The 25,064-nt window shown below is 45.6% G+C and overlaps 1 protein-coding gene across 3 annotated transcripts in view; it reads right to left on the reverse strand.

Annotated features, from left to right (window-relative positions):
* Positions 1–25,064, reverse strand: part of SLC8A2 (solute carrier family 8 member A2) — a 275,491-nt gene that overhangs the window by 9,964 nt on the left and 240,463 nt on the right. For all 3 annotated transcript variants that reach the window (XM_068250582.1, XM_068250580.1, XM_068250581.1), the window contains 2 exons: positions 7,968–8,067; positions 4,141–4,416 (listed from right to left, as the gene is read on the reverse strand). In XM_068250582.1, coding sequence (XP_068106683.1) covers positions 4,141–4,416; positions 7,968–8,067 — 376 coding nt within the window. The remainder of the gene's footprint in view (positions 1–4,140; positions 4,417–7,967; positions 8,068–25,064) is intronic.

A 25,064-nucleotide genomic window follows, 5' to 3' on the forward strand; every position in this document is an offset into this window, starting at 1 on the left:
GCTCTTCCCAATGTAATGCTATGTTTTTTTTACAAAACCTCATTGCTCCAGTGTGCACAGACACATAGGGCTTGATTCACAAAAGAGTGCTGTTAGCACGGCCGTTTTCTCGATAAACGATATCGATTTTGCGGTAAAATTCATGTTTGCGCGCAAAACCGTTATCGTTTCGTGCGAAAATTCGCGATCGCGCGCGATGCGAAAATTCGCGCGAAAACGGCCGTGCTAACAGTTAGCACTCTTATGTGAATCAAGCCCATAGGATAACATTAGCAGCAGATTTAAAAACTCAAAACACTCAGAAAAACTCCTCTGGTGTGCACCAGGCCTAAGCATAGGACCCAACCGTCCCGATCTCGTCGGGACCGTCACGATTTGGGGGGCTCTCCCGCTGTCACGGTATGAGCCCCCCAAGTCCCGGGCGGCAGTGGGCAGCAAGTAAAAAAAAAATGATCGAGGCGCCAGCCGCGCCCAAGTGGTATGCGGGATGCGGCAATAGCATTACTACCTCCCTCCCTCCTATCCTTGAGATCTGCCCCCCTGTGTCCCCCATAGCAGAGTGCGCAGCGAGCGGAGCGGGCTGTCATCTTACCTGCGTCCATGCACGCATACCGATGTCCCGCTTCACTCTGCTTCCTGTGACTTCACAGGAAGCAGGAAGCTGGATAAAGACATCGGTACTCGTGCATGGACGCAGGTAAGATGACAGCCCGCTCCGCTCGCTGCAAACTCTGCTATGGGGGACACAGGGGGGCAGATCTCAAGGGAAGGAGGGAGGGAGGTAGTAATGATATTGCCGCATCCCGCATACCACTTAGGCGCGGCTGGTGCCTCGATCATTTTTTTTTTTTTTTTTGCAGTGGCACCCATCCTCACCCTCCTCCCTACCCACGGGCACCCTTACCCTCCTCCCCACCCACGGGCAGGGTGTATGAGGGTATATTTATTAAAAAAATATATAAGGGCATAAATATTAATAAAATAAAAAAAATCTTCAAAAAACGTTGGTAGGCGTGTTGGGGGTGTGGTTAGGGGTGTGGCCAGTGTCCCGGTTTCTTATTTTAAAATGTTGGGAGGTATGCCTAAGTGTTATTTTTTTGTATGTGTCCTTTACAATTTTTAGCCGTTTTTGGCCTCTGTTTAGTTTTTCATTTTCTTTAAATAAGTAATTAAATTGTGTTGGTCATATGTACAATGCCAAGCAACCATAACTTTTATGAATTGTAAAATAACTTTTACTAATTGTATATCACTGTATACATTGTAACATGTGGATACTGTGTAGTGTGACTTGTGGATGAGTGCATGTTGGTGATGAATGCTAACTTTGGTATATTTTTAAAGCATACACTATTAAACTACACACTATTTAAATTAATAAGACATCATTTTGAATGCGCGTAATTCTTTAACGGCACAAAGTATTACGCACATTGAAAACATCACCGCTCTTGATTATTTCCCTACCAACCCCTATCTAATGAATGCGCTCTACCGTACTTGCTGATAGCGCTTGTGGCATTATGCTGTTATGAAATAGCGCTGAACATAATGAAATAGCACTGTTTAGTGAATGAACCCCAATGTGTGTAATGCTAGGTACACACCATACAATTTTCTGTTAGATAGATGGTTTGGTAGATAATTTCCGTCATGTTTGATCTTCTTTTCAATCGTTTATCTGGTCGATTTCTCATAGAAGTGAATGGAAATCGATAACAAAAGATAAGAAAATAGATCAGAAGATCAGTCGAACAGAAAATTGTTTGGTTTGTACCTAGCATAAGACTTTATGCATGTGATTCTGCTTAACGCAGCTTTGTACATAAACCCCTTTGTGTCTTAGAAATGATTATACAGTACATTTTGTTACATTTGTCATTGTAATTACTCTTATGTTTTCAATTCTGTATTATGTACCATCTGTATTTTGTGTGTACCATTGAGTGTACCATTGTCTGCACTTTATGTACACCATGTTTGTTCTTTATTGTACAGCACCATGGAATATGTTGGCGCTTTATAAATCAATAATAATCACTAGTTTTGTTATTGCAGAGAGTAGTACGAGGCTTAGAGCTATGTCAGGGAGAGGAATAAAAGCTTACATCTCTGCATCTGATGTAAAATGCAGCACAAAGCAGGGTAGTAAACACTGGCGTAACAATAGGGCCTGCAGCCCCTGCCCCCGTGGAGGGGCCCGCTCGGGGCAGTTTTGGGGGGCTAGAGGGATCGCAGCATGAGGGGAAAGCCATGCTGCACTTCGGCGGGGAGGGGGGACGGTCCCCCCTCTCCCTCACCTCGGGCTCTCTCCTCTGTGCTCCCCTCCAGCATCAATACGATTGTGTGTGAAGCGGAGCACACAGAAGGTATGTATCTGCTGCTGCCCGCCGCTGCACACACAATTGTACTGATGCTGGAGGGGAACGCAGAGGGGAGAGCCCGGGGTAAGGAAGGGGGGGACCGTCCCACCTCCCCGTCGAAGTGCAGCATGGCTTTCCCCTCCAGCCCCCCAAAACGGCCCCGAGCGGGACCCAGGGGGGGGGGGGGTCACTCAGAATTTCTGCAGGGGGGTCCTAATTACCCCCCTGGTAGTAAATTATCAATATCTCCTACATATTGATGGTTAACCACATCTAGAATATGAATTCCCAGCTTTTAATTCCTCCCTATAGAATTCAGGAGCCTATACTTAACCTTTTGGGGAACGCGTGTAGTAAATCCTACGCCTCACTTGTGGCTGCCTAAGCCTGATGCGGTGTTGGATTTACGCCACCTGCCATTTCTGCTCCTGACACGATTGTGCGCACCCAAGAGGGGAGATTAAGCTGTTATATGACAGCTGACATCTCCCCTCAGTGATCGGGAGCTATTGCGATTGGCTCCTGATCATGTGATCACTATGATCGCTGGCCAATCGTAGTGATCACTGTTGGCAGAGTCAGTCTGAGGGGAAAAAGAGGACGGGGACTCACCTTCCTGACGTTTCCCCGGAGATCGGCGCTTCCCTCTGCTCTGGCCAGCATCCCCGCACGCTCTGCTTTAAGTGTCGGGTCCTGGCTTGATGACATCATCAAGCAGCGACCCAGAACTTAACGGCAGTGCGATCGGGGATGCCGGACAGAACGGAGGGAGCTAGAGCTGCTCATTGCTGGAGCCTGGAAGGGGAGTAAAGGTTGCTGGCAATATGGGGGACACCTGGCTACACTTGGGAAACCATGCCTAGCTAACTATACTGGGGATCCGGCTGCCTGACTCCCCCAAATGCGCCCCCTCCATATAAAATGGCCTGGTCCTTAAGGGGGGTTAGGCAGCCTGTCCCCAAAGGGTGAAAGCTTCATACACATGCTGATCTTCTGCCTCTAATACTTTTAGCCATAGACCCGGAGGCCAGTTTCACACTGTATTTTGGTGTCAGAGTAGGTTTGCGGTGCGCCCCTGCCGCACTGCCAAAAATAGGTCTTCAGGGAATACTACGTTACTATGTGGTATTCCCTGTCGGTATCTGGCCAAGCAGGAAGTGATGCTCACTTCCTGTCGGCCAGGCGATGACGTGCGTGGAAGCATATTGTATAAAATAAGCTTCCGCCCATGCGCAACGCGTAAAACATGCAGCGGGTTTTCACACTGACGCGTCACCATAGACTTACATGACTTCCGGTCAGTCGCACATCGACGCAGATACGCGCGGTAATGTAGTTTTGGAAGCGCGTCAGATTGAGTATTCTGGAGCAACGCGGGTAATATGAACTTTAACCATAGACTTTCATTAGACTAGCGTTAGGCTGTGGCAAATTGCGGCAACTCAACGGCAGAGTGTGAAAGGGCCCGGAACAAGCATATACAGATCAGGTGTTTTTGGCAATATTGTCAGAACTCAGGTCAGCTGCATGCTTGTTCCTGGTGTAATTCAGACACTACTGCAGCCAAATAAATCAGCAGGGCTGCCATGCAACTAGTATTGTTTAAAAGAAAATAAGTATGGCAGCCTCCATATCACTCTCACCCTGGGTTCACTTTAAAGCAAGGATTCTATCAGTGTAATAATTCATTGTAATCTAGTGTAAGCGGAGGTGGGTCATATAAGGCCACATACATCTGATGAATGTGACTCTATTCATTTCACCCTTATTACTGTACCTGGGATGGATGTACCCAATGCCACAAACACCACAGCAGTGACAGAGTCCTTCAGTCCAACGGTGCAGCCGAAATGTGAGGCCAGGTCTCCTATGACTGCCGTCAGCAGCCCCACAATGCTAATACAGACAAAGAAACAGGCCCAGCCATTCCAGTACTCTGTGGGCGGCACAAAGGCAAACAGCACTTTCCAAAACACGGTAAGGAAGTGCATAACGTAGTCAAAGCAAGATGGCAGCCGCTCCTCTCTGCCATCATCGTCTTCCTCCTCATCACCTGCAGAGACAGAGAAGTGGGAATAAGCAAGGATACATCCTATATCATATATACAACTTTATCTATTGGGATGGTCAAGGAGTTGCAAAGAATTCTTAGTTGATTCAAACTGTTCTTCTAATTTGATGCAGCTTTAAAATGGACCAATCAAATTACATCAAGTGACATTTTTAACAGGCCCATTTCAAGCTGCATGTAATTAGCATAATAATTTGCACCAACTATTTGCATCTCAGGCATGATATTGGGGTAGGGTGGAGGTGCACAAAAATTTGTCTTTTAATGGTGTTTAAAAGCTTTAAAATATATATGATAAAAGAGAGGTAACAACTTACCTCTCCAGAAGGTATAGAGACCAGTTCAACTGGAAAAATGTTTATTCAAAGATTTTGACAACGCATTTCATGGGTCATGGCCCGCTTCCTCAGCTCAATAAAAAAATGCCTCAGCAGCATAGAAGTAGAGTGTAAGCAACTCTATACTTTACACCTAACGATACTGCACCATTGAGCTCCTGGTCTATCCCACCTCTTGTTTAGGTGTTCTTGGTCTCTACAAGATCCACCAAAGCCTTTCTGCAATTTGCTGGCAGGGACAGAGATTCCTCTACCTGACAATGCTTCTAACAGTTATTACTTCTATGCGCACAGCGACTGTCAGTTACTACAATGACAGTTAGAAATCTTGTGAAGGATATGAGTGTCTCCATCTGGACATTGGCCTCAATTCACTAAGCTTATCTCCTGTCTTTAATAACTCTTCTAGAGTTGTTACCATGGTGATAAGGCATGCAGTATTCAGGAAACATTTTACATCAGGCAAACCTAAAGTTACCTCTTCTGTCTTTAATTTAACTCTTTAATCCTTAAAATAACTCCAGAGTTAAAGACAGGCTGTTCATTAACTGCGTGTGAAAATAACTACAGAGGAGGTAACTTAACTACAGAGGAGGTAAATTAACTACAGGAGAGGTAACGTAAGGAATGAAGAGATAAGATAACTCTCTTACTAGTGGAGGTAAGTTTTCTCTTGCCTTATTATCTCCAGCATGATCTTAGTGAATTAAGGCCATTGTCTGTTCCCTCCACTTCCTCTACAGTATAATGGCCATCCCTTTCTGCACACTGAGCCTCTATAGCGGGGTAGGGAACCTATGGCTCGGGAGCCAGATGTTGCTCTTTTTATGGCTACATCTGGCTCACAGACAAATCAGTAGGGGTTGATTGATTAAGCTGTTCTGCTCACGCAGCGCAGCTTAGTGTGGCAGCGCAAGTAACATTTTCAAAGTAGGCACGCTACTGCTGTAGCATACACTACTAACTTACTCGTGCTACCCCAAAACTAATGGCCACTCCAATTGTCCCACCCTGGATCCTGTCAGGTCCAGTGACTTTGTAGGACGAGATCCCCGCACTTTGATTGGCCCAATAGGCTATCTGTCACTTGACAGGCAGCCTAATGGGCCAAAGTGCGGGGATCTCATCCTACAAAGTGAATCAACCCCCAAGTCAGCTAGCTAATTGTACAAGCTGTTAGTCGGCATTTCTCCTGTCTGGCTCTCGGGGAAATTGCTGATGTTGCTGAAACCCGAGAGAAGCTGAAGACGTGTCTGACAGTTCCGCTACCTGGCCGATCAACTGTTTACACATCATCATGGCAACAGGGATGTGAGCCCTACTGTCCCAATTTGAAACATATTGTATGGCTCTCACGGAATTACATTTTAAAATATATAGCATTTATGGCTCTCTCAGCAAAAAAGGTTCCTGACCCCTGCCTATAGTGTCCACTACCTTCACTCCTCAAATCCTGTATTGTGCCCATCTCCTCTGCTCCAAGGCCTGATCTAGTGTTCTTCCCCTCCACTCCCAGGCTTTGTCTCTCCCAGCCTGTGCATCCTATCTACTGCTATGCCATCAAGATGTAAGGGCTCATTCCCACTGCAAATCAAAGAGTGCACAGGAATAAACCAAATGTCTTCCTGTGGCTAGGTGTTTGCCGATCCCCAATCAGTCATACTGAATGGAACAGAAATGCCATGGAGCCAAAAATGCAGCATGCAGTACATTAGCCAATCACATTGCCTTTTGGTGGACACTAACCATAACATTTTCTGAATGATCGATTAGGAAGGATTCTTCATATGAACAAGTGGAAATGATTACTTGGGACCACTAATGGACAAAAATCTCCAAACCAATCAGATCAGATGAATGAAATCAATCCATTTTTCGGATGGATTTCATTAATCTAATAGGAATGGGTAGGAGATTTTTGTCCATTAGTGGTCCCAAACGATCATTTCCGATCCTTCATACAAAGAATCGCTCTTAAACGATTGTTCAGCAAATTATATAATTAGTGGCCACCTGTAGTAAGAAAAGCAGGTCGTACCCCTGCGATCCCCTATTGCATACTACAAATAGGATTGGAGCATGTGAATTGGAAGTTACTCTTCCTAGCGCTCCATTATGCTGCCTGAGTAAAGCAAAGTACCAAAGTACATATGAAGCGGACAGCTTTCATTTAGGAGCATCGAGAAGCTGAAAGATGCCTCTCCCTGCTCTACGTAATGTTGTGCAATATAAAAAATATATTCCTCTGCTGATTTCCTCCCTACTGCGCATAATTTGGGGTCTGACTCTGGCTATTGCCGACATCAGAATTACAGTGATTTTGTAGCCGGTGACCACCGGATCAGATGTGTAGCCCCCTCTTCCATGTGTATCATCCATGTACAGCAGCACCCTTCCCATTCCATGTGTAGCCCCCTCTTCCATGTGTATCATCCATGTACAGCAGCTCCTCTCTTTCATGAACAGCTCCCTTGAACATCAGTTTCCTTTTTCATGTGTTGCTCCCCATTTTCACCCTCCTATTTCATATGTAGCAACCCCTCCTTCATGTCCAGGTGACCCCTGGCCTGCATCTGCCCAAAGCCTTTGTTGCCTTTCCAGAAATCCAGCCCTGGGTGCCCAATCCGGCACAGTGTGGGTGCCAAGCGGGAGCAGATACATACATAGCTGCCCCCTTTTTTACATATAGTTGGGTGTTATAAGTACCTCTCCATGTACTACTACAGCAGCTTTCAGCCTTCTATACTATGTACATATTAATTGCTCTATTTAGAGACCTTTCTCGTGACATGTATCTAGGTGTGTATTCACTGCAGTCACTTGTGCAAAAAGGCACTTATCCAGAAGCTTTAGAAGGTTATTTGCACTCTGTTCTAGCAATGCAATAAACCCACCGAGGCTGTGTTCTTAAGAGTACCCCTGCCTACGCACAGGTGCCTCTGAAGCTGCAACTAATTGCTTCTCAAGGGGCCACATGGGAATACCTTTAATCATACTCTAATGGGACCACTTGAAAAGGAAGCTATGCCAGAAAACTGAAAACACAGCTGTTTCATTGAATAAAGCCTTTCCTCTGCTTGCCAGTAGAGGGCAGCAAACGGTATGTTTATCTCGGATGGAATATCCAATTTGATAGCTCAAAAGAGAAGCAAACACAAACTATGGTACTTCACCACATGCTGTATGTTGTTTCACCTGCACTGACAGTGATGGCTTCCATGAACTGCTCTCTCCAAGAGTGTGTACCAATCACCAGGGCCAGGTTAGTCTTCTTGATGAGCTTGTCTACTGTGCTCTGTAGAAAGAGGAGACACCAATCAGCTGGGCAGAGCTATTACACTTTAGACAAGACTTTAGGGGGGATAACATGAGCCACCTGCAAACGTGGAATTTTTAAATGAAACATTATCTGTGAATACGTGGTTTGAATGCTCCGCCTCACATCTGGGACACTTCTTTAGATCTTATGCTGGGTACACATGATGCTTTTTTTGGTTGATTTTCCATCTGATCAATTTCCGATTTGATTTTTCCGATCGATTTCTGATTCAATTCTGTTATCTTTTCTTATCTATTTCCATTCACTTCTATGAGAAATCGATCAGAAAAACGATAATAAGATCGGACATGTCGGAAATGATCTATCGAACCATCTATCTAACACAAAATTGTATGGTGTGTACCTAACTGGGAATACACGGTTCGTTTTTGAGGTGATTAGATGGTTAGATAAATAATTTCTGACGTCCGATCTCCCATTCAATCGTTTTGCCGCTCGATTCCTGATAGAAGTGGATGGAAAAAGATAAGAAAAACGAGCGGAAGGTACGAGAATCAAGCTGCAAAATTGATCTAGCAAAGAATCTAGCGGAAAAAACGAACCGTGAATGCCCACCATTAACCTCCTTGCCGGTTCAATTCCTCCGGCAAGGAGGCAGCGCAGGAGTTTTTTTTTTTTTTTTAAATCATGTAGCGAGCCAAGGGCTCGCTACATGATAGCCGCTGAGCGGCGGCATCCCCCCACCCACTCCGATCGCCTTCGGCGATCAGAGTATGCAGGAAATCCCGTTGAGAACGGGATTTCCTGCAGGGCTTCCCCGGTCACCATGGCGACGGGGCGGGATGACGTCACCGACGTCATGGACGTCATGGACGTCGGGACGTCATAGGGAATCCCGATCCGCCCCTCAACGCTGCCTGGCACTGATTGGCCAGGCAGCGCAGGGGTCTAGGGCGGGGGGGAGCGGCGCGGCGGATCGGCAGCGAGCGGCGGCGATCGGAAGTTACAAGCAGCTAGCAAAGTGCTAGCTGCTTGTAACAAAAAAAAATTATGCAAATCGGCCCAGCGGGGCCTAAGCAATCCACCTGCGCAGGTTACCCTGAACTGAGTTCGGGATAACCGGCAAGGAGGTTAAAGGATACCCGAAGTGACATGTGACATGATGAGATAGACATGGGTATGTACAGTGCCTAGCACACAAATAACTAGGCTGTGTTCTTTTTTTATTTCTGTGCCTGAAAGAGTTAAACATCAGGTATGCAAGTGGCAGTTTCTGCCCGGGTTCGGGACCGGGTCAGACTATAGAATAACCCTCACTGGTAAGTAATTACAGCCATAAAACACCTTCCTGTCAGTAAATGGCTTCTGAGAGCAGGAAAAGAGATAACTAGGGTCAATAGTTCATAGATTTGAGCTCTAGCATACTTCAATGAAGGTGTCATTGTGCAGAGACAATGAAATTGTAAGAACTTAAAAACTAGATTTAAGTATAAAATAAAACTGTCGGATATCTAAAAAAAAAAGTCATTTTTAGGAGACTGAGGATAGATATGATTGTTTTTCTAATCAGTTTATTTTCATCTCGAATGTCCTTTAAAGAGGAGGTGCCGTGAAAATTACATAATGAATACAATTGCTTATTTTTTACAATATTAATTTATAGATTATTTAGTCAGTGTTTTTGTGATTGTAAAATCTTTCCTCTTCCTAAATTTACATTCTGAAATGTGTCACTGGTGGTGACAGCTTTAGTTCTGCCGGGTGATCTGTACAGAATGTTTGTTACTGAGAGTTCTATGCACAGAGGGAGCTACTGCTTGCTTGAAAGTTGGAAAAACCTGTTATTTCCCACAATGCAACAAGGTTACACAGTAAATTGTCAGGACCATGGACATAACATCACACTGTGGGAGGGGTTTCACCACAATATCAGCCATACAGATGTCCCTGATGATCTATTTGAGAAATGGTAAAGATTTTTTGTGGGAAAGGGCCGGGGGTATCAAATACTGATTGGAATGAAGTTCAAGCCTGGGTTAAAGTTCATCTTTAAAGAGTAACTGTCAGGCTGCAAAAGCTAATTTAACCCATTCAGGTTCCGTCGTTTTCACGTGAGAAATGTTCACCTCCCATTCATTAGCCTATAACTTTATCACTACTTATCACAATGCACTGATCTATATCTTGTTTTTTCCGCCACCAATTAGGCTTTCTTTGGGGGGTACATTTTGCTAAGAGCCACTTTACTGTAAATGCATTTTAACAGGAAGAATAAGAAAAAACGGAAAAAATTCATTATTTCTCAGTTTTCAGCCATTATAGTTTTAAAATAATACATGCCTCCATAATTAAAACTCACGTATTGTATTTGCCCATATATCCCGGTTATAACACTGTTAAAATTATGTCCCTATCACAATGTATGGTGACAATATTTTATTTGGAAATAAAGGTGCATTTTTTCCGTTTTGCATCTATCACTATTTACAAGTTTAAAATAAAAAAAATATAGAAATATTTCATCTTTACATTGATATTTAAAAAGTTTAGACCCTTAGGTAAATATTAACATGTTTTTTTTTTTTATTGTAATGGTTTTTTTTTTTTTTTTGTAAACATTTTATTTGGGTAGTTTTGGGAGGGTGGGAGGTAAACAATAGATTTATAATGTAAATGTGTGTTAATTTTAAATTTTTTTTTTTTACAGGTGTAGTATTACTTTTTGGCCACAAGATGGCGGCCATGAGTTTGTTTACATGACGTCACTCTAAGCGTAACATACGCTTACAGTGACGCATCGGGAAGGGAACGGCCAGAAAAGGCGCAGCTTCTAAGAAAAGCTGTCGCTTTTTCAGCGGGGGAGAGGAATCAATGATCGGGCACCGTAGCCTGATACATTGATTCCCTGGCTACCGAATCCGCGGCCGGGAGTGCGCGTGCACGCGCGCGATCGGCCGCGGGAGCGCGCGGTAGCGCGCATGGTTCCTGGACGTAGAAACTACGTCCAGGAACCAAAATAGGTTAAACCTCTATTCTCCTGTGTTAAACAGTTTAGAAGGAAGTCAAAAAGGCAATACTGAAGTTAAAAATTTCTCTTACTGTGATGTGTGCTGACAGCAAGGCTCTGTATTCCCAAGCCCATAAAAAGGACGAGAGGACGCATACCATACAGCAAAGCATTCTGGGGCCCTCCCCTCGGCTGCTAGTGAGAAGTAGGCTCAAGTTACAACAGCATGGCCAGCTAACAGCACTGATAAATCTCCAGGCAGAGTACACTGCAGGAGTCCGCTATTGTTCCTAGCCACATGGCTAATTAATATTCACTGCACAGTACTGTTATTCAGTAGGAGCTTTTCTGTGAGTGGAATCATCAGGAAGCAGGCAGGACATGACGACACATTTGGCTTCATAGGAGACAGACAAACATGGAACCTGCCATGAGCTGTCAGAAGCATCATTCTCTGCAAATACTATATAAAAATTCTGTGAAGTACAAACGTGGACAGTGAAATGCATATGTAATGTAAGTACAGCCAATATTTAGCTACTGATATATGTGTTTATTTTCTCTGAGACCCTATACCTAACAGCTCCTCTTTAAGCTTGGTACACACATCTAGTTTTGATTGGCTAATGATTGGCTAGTTTAACCACTTTCTTGTAGTATGAGGACCAACAGATTTTGAATACTATGAACAGATTGTGTAGGTAAGTTTTCATACTACATGGAAGTGGTAAAATGGGCGAGTCATTGGCCAATCAAAATTGGATGTGTGTACCAGGCTTTGGTGAAAATTACTAAGTGGCGTGTGAATTAGTGGTGTAATGTGTGGAGTTGCATGCAGCACCCACAGCAATACTTTTTTTTTTATTTTAAAAACCATATCACATGGTTTTATTTTGTATTTAAACATTTACAAAGTATAATGAATATTTTGTTGTCTCTGCTCAGTGGCAGCCTATTAAAGAAAACCTGTACTAAAAAAAAACATCCCCTGGTGGGTAATCACCTCGGGAGAGAAAAGCCTTAAGGTCCCAATGAGGTTTCCCCCATCCTTGTAGCTGCAGGCAATCCAGCGCTGGATCCCCCGAAGCGTCCCGCAATCCTCCCCCGACAAGCCTGACAAGCGCTGATTTATTTACCTTGCCGGGATCCAGTGCAGGCGCAGTAGCGGCTCGTCCTTCGGGTATGGCGGAAATAGCTAAACCCGATCGTATCCGCTCTACTGCGCAGGCGCAAAAGGACTCGCACTTGCGCAGTAAAGCGGATTGATTGGGTTCGGCTATTTCTGCCTTAACCCGAAGGGAGATCCACTACTGCGCCTGCGCTGGATCCCGGAAGGTAGATATTTACATTACCGCACTTCGGGGGGCTGCAGCTGGACAACCGAGGGAAAGAGAAGAACGGGGGAAGCCTCGTTAGGATCCAGTGGCTTCCACCTCACGAGGTAAGCATCCCCCAGGGGACTTTTTTCTAATTACAGGTTTTCTTTAAGTGTCCAATAATGAAAATACAAGAACGATTGATCTTTTTTTATCACCCTCTATTAACATTTGAAAATCGAAATATATCAATCGGAAGGATAGGAATAAAGTTTAGAGTTAAACACATTTTTCAGTGGAAAAATACAAATACTTGCATGGGTCTGTACATCAGTCCTGAAAGAGGGACAAATGAGGGAGAAAGAGGGACAGAGGGATTTGCTTCCAAAAGAGGGACTGTCCCTCTGAAAAAGGGACAGTTGGGAGCTATGTAAATATCTAGAACAAATGGTCAAAACAGGGACCAGAAAGCTGTGAAACTGAACCACAGCATCCAATAAGCGCAAATTGCCTGCTGGGCTAGCATACAGAACAAATACAAATAGAGCCTGCATATGTGATTCAACATGTTAACAAGATGTATCTCAACCCCCAGAAGGGAAAACCAATCAATGGATAAAGGCTGCAGAAGAGGAAATTAAATCTCTCCATAAGAACCAAACCCAGGAACTCACAGGACTACCAGTAGGGAGAAAAACTATCGGCTGTTAATGGACTTGAGAATTTAAGAATAGTACTGATGGTGCAGTTAAGTGGTGCAGAGCAAAAAAAAAGGGATCGCACCACTAAGTACAACAGGCTGTAAATGAGGATCCTGCAGAGACAGATTGACTTGCAGGTCGTTTAAATGGGGACATAGTTGCAGTTGTCCTTGAAAAGCCTCTGTCTTCAAAGAGACACTTGAACTGTTAAATAGGATTGGACTGAGCTTAAAGGGAACCCGAGGTGGGTTCTAAGAATACAACTGGGGGAGACAGTATAGCAACAGAGGCTAAGCATGATATGCAGACCCAGCCTCTGTATGTTAATTGGATTTTTAGAACCCACCTCGGGTTCTCTTTAAAGCAAACCTGTACTGAAAAGAGGAGAAAACGGTTAATGTACTTAGCTAAGCAGAGTGAAGCCTTTGGATGCTCCAAAAGCTTCCCATGTCCTCCTGGACCCCACCGCTGCTGGCCAGGACCCTCTTGTTGTTTGTGGTCACCTCCCCTGTGAACGAGTGCTGATGTACTGCACAAGCTTTACTTGTACATGGTGGGGAGCGCGGTCATGAGAACCTATCCGACAAGCTCCTGTTGGATAAGTTCAGATGGACCCTGCTCAGGAATGGTGGGCATCTGGATGGATTGGGAAGCCTCTGGAAGATCTACTGAGGTAAAAATCTAAGATTTGTCCCTTTTTTTCAGTACAGGTTATTGAAAAGAGGTCTGGGCAACGTGTGTATGCTAAATGGCCACGGTGTAATTCTGTTCTAGGGATGATCAATGAGGTGCAAATCAATTAGAGTTGATGCATTATTTTGCCATGGCAGATAAAGCAGAGAAGCTCATTTCTTTCAAATGAGCTTTTCTGCCTTATCTGCCATGGCAGTCATGTGACCCAGGGGAAAGATCAGATTACAACTTGTGATTAGACACAACTGAGGGGGAATTAAACAGGGTAAACTCTCCGAATACATACAGGGTGAATACCTTTATGTTTTCCATTCTGTTCTACACAAGAGTTCAGGTTTACTTTACTAATAAAAAAAAAAAAAAACCTTTGTAAAATGTTGAAATTTCTTTAGTGAAAAGAACTTAACTGCAATGTGCAGCGGCCAGTCCCTGTAATGGCCGGATCATGCCACATGACACTCGCAACACGTGACACTGGTCCTCCACTGACATGGAAAAAGAGTGGCCATGACTGGTGGACAAAAGCCACATCTTCATAAATAGAGATTCTACTTAGTAGTAATGTATGTCTTAATCGCAATATAAACAAAACTGAATACCAACAAAGACATAAATTCACTGTCTGTATGATATAACGTCTGGAAACACAAAGATCAATGATGAAAGCATATAAATTATACCTATGGAGACAGCAATGAAGTAGCCGCCTTCATCTTTGTCTGACTCAATAACACTTTCTGTCGCCTTTGTAATAAATCTCACACCACTCACATCCAGCATCTCTCTCTGAGCTCCACTGCTCCATTTATGTGCCTGCCAGTCAGAGGGTGGAGGGGATGCTAAAGCCCTCCAGACTGCGGGCAAACAGCACGTCATCGGGAAGTGATTTGGCCTGATAACATCCACACAACTTGAGACAAAAGGGTTTGATGGCTATTAAGGCTAGTTACACACCAGGACGTTGCGTTTAGGGGACGTTATAGGGCACATAACATGCCCCTAACGCAACGCCTGGTGCTCTCTGGTGTGGACGTCGGAGTGAGCCGCGTTGTGCAGCTCACTCTGGCATCCGTGATGCCGTGATGCGTACTCTTGGACGCATGCGGCATCACGTGGTCCCGCCCGGCCAATCGCCGCACAGAGCGGCCGCTCCAGGAAGTAAACACTGCACGTCACTGAGTGCAGTGAATATTAATTAACCATGTGCCTGGCCACTCTCCCCTCCTCCCCAACATGACTGAGCATGTGCAAGAATTCTAACGGCTTAGCTGAGTAGAACGTACAGCATACAGCACTTTGCTGTGTTACAATGTAACGCAACGTGGGCAGTGTGAACAGCCCACTTGTGTTACATTGCTGTGCGTTGGGGGAGCGTTACAGGCTGCACTAACGTGCACCTGTAACGTCCCTGTGTGCAAGAAGCCTAAAAGTAACCATCTTCACCTGTGATCTGTTTGCTTGTAGCTGGTAGGTGTGTATAAAAGGTCTATGAGTTTCTGGACTCCTGACAGACTCATGACTTTCATCCAGTGCTGTACTGATGTTTTTTGGATTCTAAGTCATAGGTAAAGCAAAGAAGGTCAAAGGATCTGTGGGAAAAGGTAACTGAACTCTAGTAAAGGGATATAATAAAATATCCAAGGAATTAAATGTCAATCAACAGTGTTCAATCAATTAAGAAGTGGAAAATAATGGGTTCTATTGAAACCAAACCGCGGTCAAGTAGACCAACTAAAATGTCAGCCACAAGTGCCAGAAAAATTGCTCAGGATGCAAGGAAAAGCCCACAAATAACTTCTGGTGAAATTGAGGAGTGGACTCTCTGAAAAAATGTGGTGTGGCAGTTTCAAGATGCACAATAAGGAAGCACTTGAAGAAAGATGGGCTGCATGGTCGAGTTGCAGGAAGAAAGCCATTACTACACAAATGCCACAAAGTATCCCACAAAGTATGACACACGCATGTGGCACGTGTGTGTGTGACGTCACACATGTGCCATGTGCTATACACCGGCGTCGTGTATACCGCCAATGGAAGAGCGGAGGATGGGCACCGCGTGGTGGGCAACGCAGGACAGATAATGTATAGATGTACACATGGGGGCACATTTATACACTAGGGGGGCAGCGGGAAGGGGGGGGGGGGGCGGTGGCTGACGATTCCCGAGAGATTTCATGCTGAAATCGATTGGGAACCGGCCTGAGGTGTATGGGCAGCTGACAGATCTCTCTCTCATCAGATTCGATAAGAGAGAGATTTGTCTCTTGGTCGAATCTGCCCATCATCGCTAGATGTATCTCACTAGGAAAGCGCCCGAAGTGGATGGCAACTCTGAAGTGCTTTGAGTCCGCCAGGAGAAAAGTGCAATATACAGTAAATGTTATAGGTCTTGTCTAGAGGTTGATTAAAGAACAATATATATATAAACCAGTATTTCCCTAAGTTTTATCTGTTACTGTGATTCTTTTTTATTAAGGGTGACTGTGGTGCTGCTTCTACTGTATTCCAAATCACGGACCCATCAGAGGTAAGCACATGAGGCGTTTTAACTTTTGACTCACTGTGACTCAGCTAGCCGCATGTTTGTTGCAGCAGGTGTGTGACTCAGACAGGCTGCAGCCAAAAGATTAGCACAACAGGCATGCAAATGACATTTTTAAAATGTGATTACATTATAGAAGCCTGACACACACAATCGATAACCTATTTAAAAAAGGTCTGGCTAGTTGAACTATTTATACCCAGAGGTCCAGTAACGGAAGGAGAGAGCGTTAAAAACTTTAGTCTGGGGAATTCATCCAACTGCCTCAGGGAAAGTAAGGATTTTTTTTTTTCTTGCCTTGTAATACCAAATGGTTCTGGTGGGGCTTTTTTGCTTTTCACTTTTCAAAGTCTGATTGCCACTTCTTTAAACACACATCTAAAAGTGGATGATCAGATATAGATCAATGCTGTGAATGTTGTGTAATACACATCTCCATTCACCTTACCTCCCAACTTTTTAGAATAAGAAAGAGGGACACTTAAAGTGTACCAGAGCTCACTAAAAGCAACATTTTTATACATAACTGGGGCTTCCTCCAGCCTCATCCGCTCGGATCGCTCCCACGCCGCTGTCCTCCGATGTCTGCAGCTCCGGTACCGGGTCCCGTCACTGCCGCCAGTCGGAGCCAGTCTGGCGTAAGAGAAGTGCGCCCTCTACGTATCTCTACAGCAGCTGCTGGAGAGATACACAAAGAGTGACTGATGGAAGTATGGGGATCCAGTACCGGATCTGCAGACATCGGAGGACAGCGGCGTGGGAGCATTCCGAGCGGATGTGGCTGGAGGAAGCCCCAGGTATGTATAAATCTTTTCCTTTTAGTGAGCTCTGGTTTCCTTTAACTTCCCTGGCGGTATGATTCCTTCCTGATTTTAGAGTCTAAAAGCGGTACAATTTTTTCATGTGCTTTTAGACCCTAAAGCAGCCCTTGCACTTACTCATCTCCCTGAGCTCCAGCGCTGCAGTTCTCCCTCCATCCTCCGGGTGGCACTGAAACCCCATAGTGAGATTGCCAGCTGTCATCATGAGAACAGTCAGTGATCTCATCAGGCGGAGGCAGAGACACGGTGGAGAGGAAGAGGAATGGCCACCAGCATCTGGATCTCCTGGGAGGTGAGTGAGAACACCAGCTTTGCGCAATGCTTTGCATGGACCTCCCAGCGGCTACTATGAGTGTAGCTTGGGGTTACCACTTTGAGATGCTGTTTTGCACCCCGAGTGTAGCTCTTGGTTACCACTAAAGAGGTTAAGCCACTCCGACTGCCACACCCTTAATCACATCCCTAGCCACACATACCATAACTATTTAATACGAAAAATGTGTTGTTTTATAATTCAAACCACACTGGTTCTTTCTATCCTGGGTAATTTTCCTTCACAATAACATTTGAAAATAAGAATTATATCAATTTAAAGGATGGGAATAAAGTTTAGAGTCAAACATATTTTTTTTGTAGAAAAATACATATTATCACGCTTATACGTGAAGAGATCTAGCGTAACTAGTGTAAATCTCAGTTCTAGGGTCAGGCCAAAGTCATTCACAAGAGCAGATGAGTGAAGTACAATAGAGTTAAGCAAAATCGTAGTGAATTAACAGGCAGGGTCATACACATAAGTCAGATATCAGTCGTATAGGAAGGATCAAACAGTATCAAAGTCAGGGACAGGCCGAGTCATACACATATATCAGATGGCACTGGTACAGAAGGGCTAGGAAAGAGTGAGGTGAAGAGGCAGGCAAAAGGTCGGTACACAGATAATATGCAATATTACGATATGATAATATTACAAATATATAAATACTACAAAATAATAAGACTGACTGACTAGATTACATATATATCGCGCTGATGCGCAATATATGAAATGTAGCTCTCACTCATTTCTCACTAGCTAGGGCCAAGAACCAGCAAACTGATTAGTATCAAGGCCAACGAGCAAGAGAATACTCTGGCCTTAAGAACCCAGGAGGCAGAGCAAAAGCCCAGCCCCCAGAATTAACAGCACCTCTTGCAAAAAGGTGTCAGCTGATGACATCACAGCTGACACCCCATCAGACACGCCTCCTCAGCCTATAAAGGCAGCTCTGAGCTGCGCGTGTCCTGCCAGAAACAACACGCCGACCCAAATCTATAGGGGAGCTGGGGATGCCATCATGCTTATTCACGTCTACAGGGGAGCCGGGGATGCGTTTGACCAACGAGGAAGAGGAAGCTTCCTCCAGCTGCTCCACACTATCAGAACAGCTTCCAGAGACCATACCAAATAAGTTTGTTACACATATATTTACACAGATCTGCATGAGTCCTGAGGGACAAATGAGGAAGAAAGAGGGACGGAGGGATTGGGTTCCCAAAGAGGGACTGTCCCGTCAAGAGAGGGACAGTTGGGAGCTATGCATTCACTATTCCTTTTCACCAGAAAAAGCAGCAGTATTTGGCCCACTTACTTGCTTCTATGGGCTTCTTTGGTTGCGTTGCTGCACAGATCATTGCTACATGTGAACACCCTGCCCATACAATCCGGGCTGTGGAGTTGGAGTAGTTTTTGGGTACCTGGAGTTGGAGTCGGTGGTTTCATAAACTGAGGAGTCAGAGTTGAAGTTGGATGATTTTTGTACCCATAACCATGCAAGAGTTGTAGAATCGAGGAGTCAGAACAATATATAATGGGTGAGGTGACCTACTTTAAGGTGGAACTGTATTTGTGTAGATAATTACAGTTTTCTGTTTAGCCACTTCTGCATAAAAAAATCTAAATTGGACCCCCTACCTAGAATGTCTGAATACAGAGGTCTCACCTTTACAGGCTAATGTCCTTTCAACGCACTCACATTGACACAATTGAATGATAGTGATGTCATCTCCTGTCTACCTAAAGATCAGCAGAGTCCCCAACAACCAGATGTCCCACCTCCTCTCTAACTCCCACTTCCTTTGAGTAGACAGGAAATGATCAAGCTATTGTTTACAAATACCAGCATGGACTTACCAGGAGTTACCAGGCTGCAGTGGTTATATCTCTGTATTTGCACAACATAGGCAGGGGTCAAGTTTACTCATATGCTCAGGGGCCAAACAGGTGATAACTGTACTTTTGTACAGTTAAAGTATAGACTCAATTAAGCAACAAACTTTATCTGTAAATGAGCTAATGATTTGTCACCTATCTAAGATGTCTTTAGTTTTAAGCCCAGCAGAGATCAGGACTCGATCCGTCAAACCACAAGTGCTTGATGCTGTACAGATAAGTCACTAGGCAGCAGGATAGTGTCACGTCTGTAGCTATGGGGGCTTAGGGGTGAAAAGTTGTGCACGAGGGAGGAGCTTCCAACGGGTTGGGTGAGTAAGGAGAACAATGCTCTTGGGGGTTGCTGAAAATCGGGCATGCTTGATCTTTAGGAGTTGTGTGCCCGCTGTATACACTATGGTTTCATGCCAGATTCTTGGCTAAAATGGTATTTATCGTCCGCCATGTCAGTTTAATCTATGATGTGTACATAGAGCAGACTGCACATTTGCAAATACTTGATGTTATACACAGCGGAAGTTGTGCATATCTGGAAATGCACATCAACTCCCTCCCTTTAGCCTTCGTTGCAATTTCACAGTCTGGCAGGATTATCTGCATGGAACATTAAATGTAAATATAACTCCACTGCAGTCTGATCATATAAAAACAAAACACAAGAGCAGGATTTGAAGACTGTGCTTGTCACTCAGAGCTGGCTGCCACCTCCACAGCAATCACAAAGTGCTCGTATAGCTGCGTTTTCTGCTACCGCAACAGCGGGATACGCTTAAGCCTAAATAAGGATTAGACGGCATTCTTCTCCTCTTTATGGGTTTACTACAGCAAAAAGCAGATAAATCCTTGCTTTAATCTGTTCCTAGCGTTTTAAGGATACTGCTAAAAATGATAATTATGAAATTGCAGGAGACAGAGCTGTGACAGATGAAAGGTATCCATGAATTAATACTGCTGTTCAGGTTGTTTATTTTGAACATTATACGGGATTGAAGTCTTGACTGGAAATAGCTTTCTTGTACTGGGGAATTGCAGCACTGAGGAGGGAGCTACTGGGTGCTCATCAAGAGGAACAGCAGGATGGAAATCACTGGATACTGGTGACTAAGCCAATGCAGACATACAATTAGAGGAGTCTCTCTTGCTGCAAATATTTATGATCAAGTGACAATCTTCATGTTTACCTGAGATGAATCAAACACAAGGCTATACTTACCTGTGGCTTCCTCCAGCCCCCTGCAGGCCATTGACTCCCTCAGGGTGTGTCCGGTTACGTACGTTCTCCCGCAGTAAGCTCCAGTAAAGTTCCCCTCTGGGCCAGTCGGGGACTACTGCGCATGCACAGCCCTGGCTGCATGCTTCCTTTGTCACGTTTCCGAGGCTAGCAGCCTTCTACATGAGCAGAGTTGCAAGCTTTATCTAACTGCACAGTCACAGAACGCTCCCAGCCACAGGACCGCGATCAAGTAGGCACGCAGCCAGTAGTCCTAGACTGCCGGGACTGACTGCGTGAGAACTGAGACTGCGTGAGAGTGTTTGCCCCTTTAAAGCATCGCCTAGAGTGTCCACTAAGTTGTGCTCCCTTACTGTAACCCCTATGCTATGCGTTCTGTATGGTAGCCCTGTGATCCCTTACAGTGACCGCTATGCCATGCGTCCTGTATGGTAGCCCTGTGCTGTGCTCCCTTACAGTGACCCCTATGCCATGCGTTCTGTATGGTAGCCCTGTGCTGTGCTCCCTTACAGTGACCCCTATGCCATGCGTCCTGTATGGTAGCCCTGTGCTGTGCTCCCTTACAGTGACCCCTATGCCATGCGTCCTGTATGGTAGTCCTGTGCTGTGCTCCCTTACAGTGACCCCTATGCCATGCTTCCTGTATGGTAGCCCTGTGCTGTGCTCCCTTACAGTGACCCCTATGCCATGCGTCCTGTATGGTAGCCCTGTGCTGTGCTCCCTTACAGTGACCCCTATGCTATGCGTCCTGTATGGTAGCCCTGTGCTGTGCTCCCTTACAGTGACCCCCTATGCCATGCTTCCTGTATGGTAGCCCTGTGCTGTGCTCCCTTACAGTGACCCCTATGCCATGCGTCCTGTATGGTAGCCCTGTGCTGTGCTCCCTTACAGTGACCCCTATGCTATGCATCCTGTATGGTAGCCCTGTGCTGTGCTCCCTTACAGTGACCCCCTATGCCATGCGTCCTGTATGGTAGCCCTGTGCTGTGCTCCCTTACAGTGACCCCTATGCCATGCGTCCTGTATGGTAGCCCTGTGCTGTGCTCCCTTACAGTGACCCCTATGCCATGCGTCCTGTATGGTAGCCCTGTGCTGTGCTCCCTTAAGCGACCCCTATGCTATGCGTCCTTTATGGTAGCCCTGTGCTGTGCTCCCTTACAGTGACCCCTATGCTATGCGTCCTGTATGGTAGCCCTGTGCTGTGCTCCCTTACAGTGACCCCTGTGCCATGCGTCCTGTATGGTAGCCCTGTGCTGTGCTCCCTTAAGTGACCCCTATGCTATGCGTCCTTTATGGTAGCCCTGTGCTGTGCTCCCTTACAGTAACCCCTATGCCATGCGTCCTGTATGGTAGCCCTGTGCTGTGCTCCCTTACAGTGACCCCTATGCCATGCGTCCTTTATGGTAGCCCTGTGCTGTGCTCCCTTACAGTGACCCCTGTGCTATGCATCCTGTATGGTAGCCCTGTGCTGTGCTCCCTTAGTGACCCCTATGCCATGCGTCCTGTATGGTAGCCCTGTGCTGTGCTCCCTTACAGTGACCCCTATGCCATGCGTCCTGTATGGTAGCCCTGTGCTGTGCTCCCTTACAGTGACCTTATGTCATGCATCCTGTATGGTAGCCCTGTGCTGTGCTCCCTTACAGTGACCCCTGTGCTATGCATCCTGTATGGTAGCCCTGTGCTGGGATCCCTTACAGTGACCCCTGTGCTATGCATTCTGTATGGTGACCCTGTGCTGTGCTCCCTTACAGTGACCCCTATGCCATGCGTCCAGTATGGTAGCCCTGTGCTGTGATCCCTTACAGTGACCCCTGTGCTATGCATTCTGTATGGTGACCCTGTGCTGTGCTCCCTTACAGTGACCCCTATGCCATGCGTCCTGTATGGTAGCCCTGTGCTGTGATCCCTTACAGTGACCCCTGTGCTATGCATTCTATATGGTGACCCTGTGCTGTGCTCCCTTACAGTGACCCCTATGCCATGCGTCCTGTATGGCAGGGCTTTTCAACCTTTCACTGTTTGTACCACCTTTATCACCTGAAAAATTTCAAGTACCACCAGTGTGCCTGCACAGTAGACTGGACCCAACCGTGCTTCGCTGTTTCCGGTGCAGCCCGAGGGTAGCGCCACTACTGTGCATACGCGCACGCTGACCAGGAGATCCTTGGGGGGGTCCCAGTGCTAGATCCCCTCTATTGAAAATGGGGGAATCCTCTTTATGATCCAGAGGCTTTCCTGTCCCGAGGTAAGTACCCCCTGGGTGCACTTTTTTTTCTTACAAGTACACGTGTGTGTGTGTGTGTGTAGGGGGGGGGGGGGAGTAGGAGTCATTGGTAGGGAATAGGATTAAAATTTAGGGGAATGGGGTGGCTCTGAAGGAGAATTTATGCACTAAGTATGTGCATTAACTAATGATGCTGTCAATTAATGTTGGACTAGGTCAACAAGACAATCAGAAGCTGAGGAATTTTCCAAAGGCCTGGAACCCACTAGCAACACTTTTCTAAGCTCTTGTGATCTGAAAAGCTCTTGCTAATGTAATGTTATGGGGTATTTTTACAAAAATCATATCCTTCCTGTGGGATCACACCCAGAGCATTACATTGGCAAGAGATTTTCAAATCACAAGCGCTTACAAAAGGCGTAGAAAAGCGCTGCTAGTGGGTTCCAGGCCTGAGAGATGGATAAAGAATTTTTCTGGAAGAGCCTTGTACACAATAGAAGATAGTCATAGTTTGCAATGACCGATGAAAGACCATTCCACAATCAAGTACAGAAGATGTCACGGGATGTGATATGAAATGCCGGCAGAAGGCTGCAACCAAATGCCAATCAGCAGTAAACTGATACGATTATTTAATGGCGTAGGATGTGACATGGCGGAAGGTGGTGATGTAGGGGGAAGTACTATAGACTTCCCAGACACATCGTTTATAAATCTATCGAGCTCTGTACATACTGCTAAAAATAAGTATTTATCTGCCGAAGTGCCATCAGGTTGGTTGTTTAAAATGCCTGAGAACATTAGGGATCTTTCAATTATCATTCCCTTAAAGTGCACCTGAGATGACTTAAAAGTAAAAATTCATACATACCTGGGGCTTCCTCCAGCCCCCTTCGGCCTGATCGCTCCCTCTGCGCCATCCTCCGCCTAGAGCCTCTGGTAAGTTTGGCCAGTCGGCGCAGTCGCAGTACTGCACAGGCACAGAACGGTCCCTGCCAGAGGAGCGCAGCAAGGCGCGCACGTGCGGCCGGGCATGCGCAGTAAGCCTTGACTCCCGAAGTTACCAGGAGTTATAGCGGAGAATCCAGGAGGAGGAGGGCGGCGCAGAGGGAGCGATCAGGCTGAAGGGGGCTGGGGGAAGCCTAAGGTATGTACGAATCTTTACTTTTCATTCATCTCAGGTTCTCTTTAAAGCACACCTGAACTGAAAGTGATATGAAGGTTGCCATAGTTATTCCTTTTAAACAATGCAGATTGTCTGGCAGTCCTGCTGATCCTCTGCCTCTAATACCTTTTAGCCGTAGACCCTGAACAAGCATGTCGAATATCAGCTGTTTCTGACTGAAGTCTGACTGGATTAGCCACCTGCTCGTTTCTGGTGTTATTCAGACACTTCCACCGCCAAAGAGATCAGCAGCTTTGTCAGGGAACCCATACTGTTTAAAAGAAAATAAATATGGCAGCCACCATATGTACTTTAAGACATCATTTGTGCTTATGATTTTCAAACAATATCTGAAAGATGAGTCATTTATCGCTCATTTCAGATGATTTTAATACACCATTTGTAGCTTATGTCATGGAATCAGGGCTGGTTCTCTCATGAAGCAAGGTGAAACATTTGCATCAGGCACAGAGATTACACGGGCAGCATGTTTGTACTGTGTGTTTACACTAACAGTATGCAGTCAGAGTAGGAGGAGAAGCCAGAGGAGAGCGAGTGAGGTGAAGAGGTCATCATTGGGGAAAAGCAGCTTGTTGTGTTGTGTGAGGAGTCTGACAGTGAGTGAGGAGGGGGGAGGAAGGAGGGCAGCAGTGTTTCATTTGACTTGCACAGCAGAAGGGAGGAGGTGGCACTACTGAGGAGGAATAGATTGGCTGACGGTGAGCAGTTTGTTTGTCACAGACTCACAGCCAGACAGTGTGCTATTGTGTAGAGACTTGCAGCATCTCATGTGAGAACATTACATGAAACACAGTGAATTGTCAGGCAGAGTAAATTGTCAGGTAGCAAAAAGTTTTGAACCGGCCGTGCATGTAATCACAGGAAACCAGGAGAAGAGTAAACAGATGTAGAGATCCTTAATCCTATGCTTTACATCTGAGTCACGAAGCAATCCTATGATTCTAAAGGCCTGCTCTGTTTGGGTGGGTGAGCAGGATACTGCATTTTCCTGCAGGGTTGCTGTTCATTCCCTGAAGGAAGCAGAGCAGGGTATGTCTCATTGTGGCCCATAGAGAGCTTCTGCATCCTGGCTGGTCTCC

This window comes from Hyperolius riggenbachi, chromosome 8, assembly GCF_040937935.1.
Source record: "Hyperolius riggenbachi isolate aHypRig1 chromosome 8, aHypRig1.pri, whole genome shotgun sequence".
Classification (NCBI taxonomy): Eukaryota; Metazoa; Chordata; class Amphibia; order Anura; family Hyperoliidae; genus Hyperolius; species Hyperolius riggenbachi.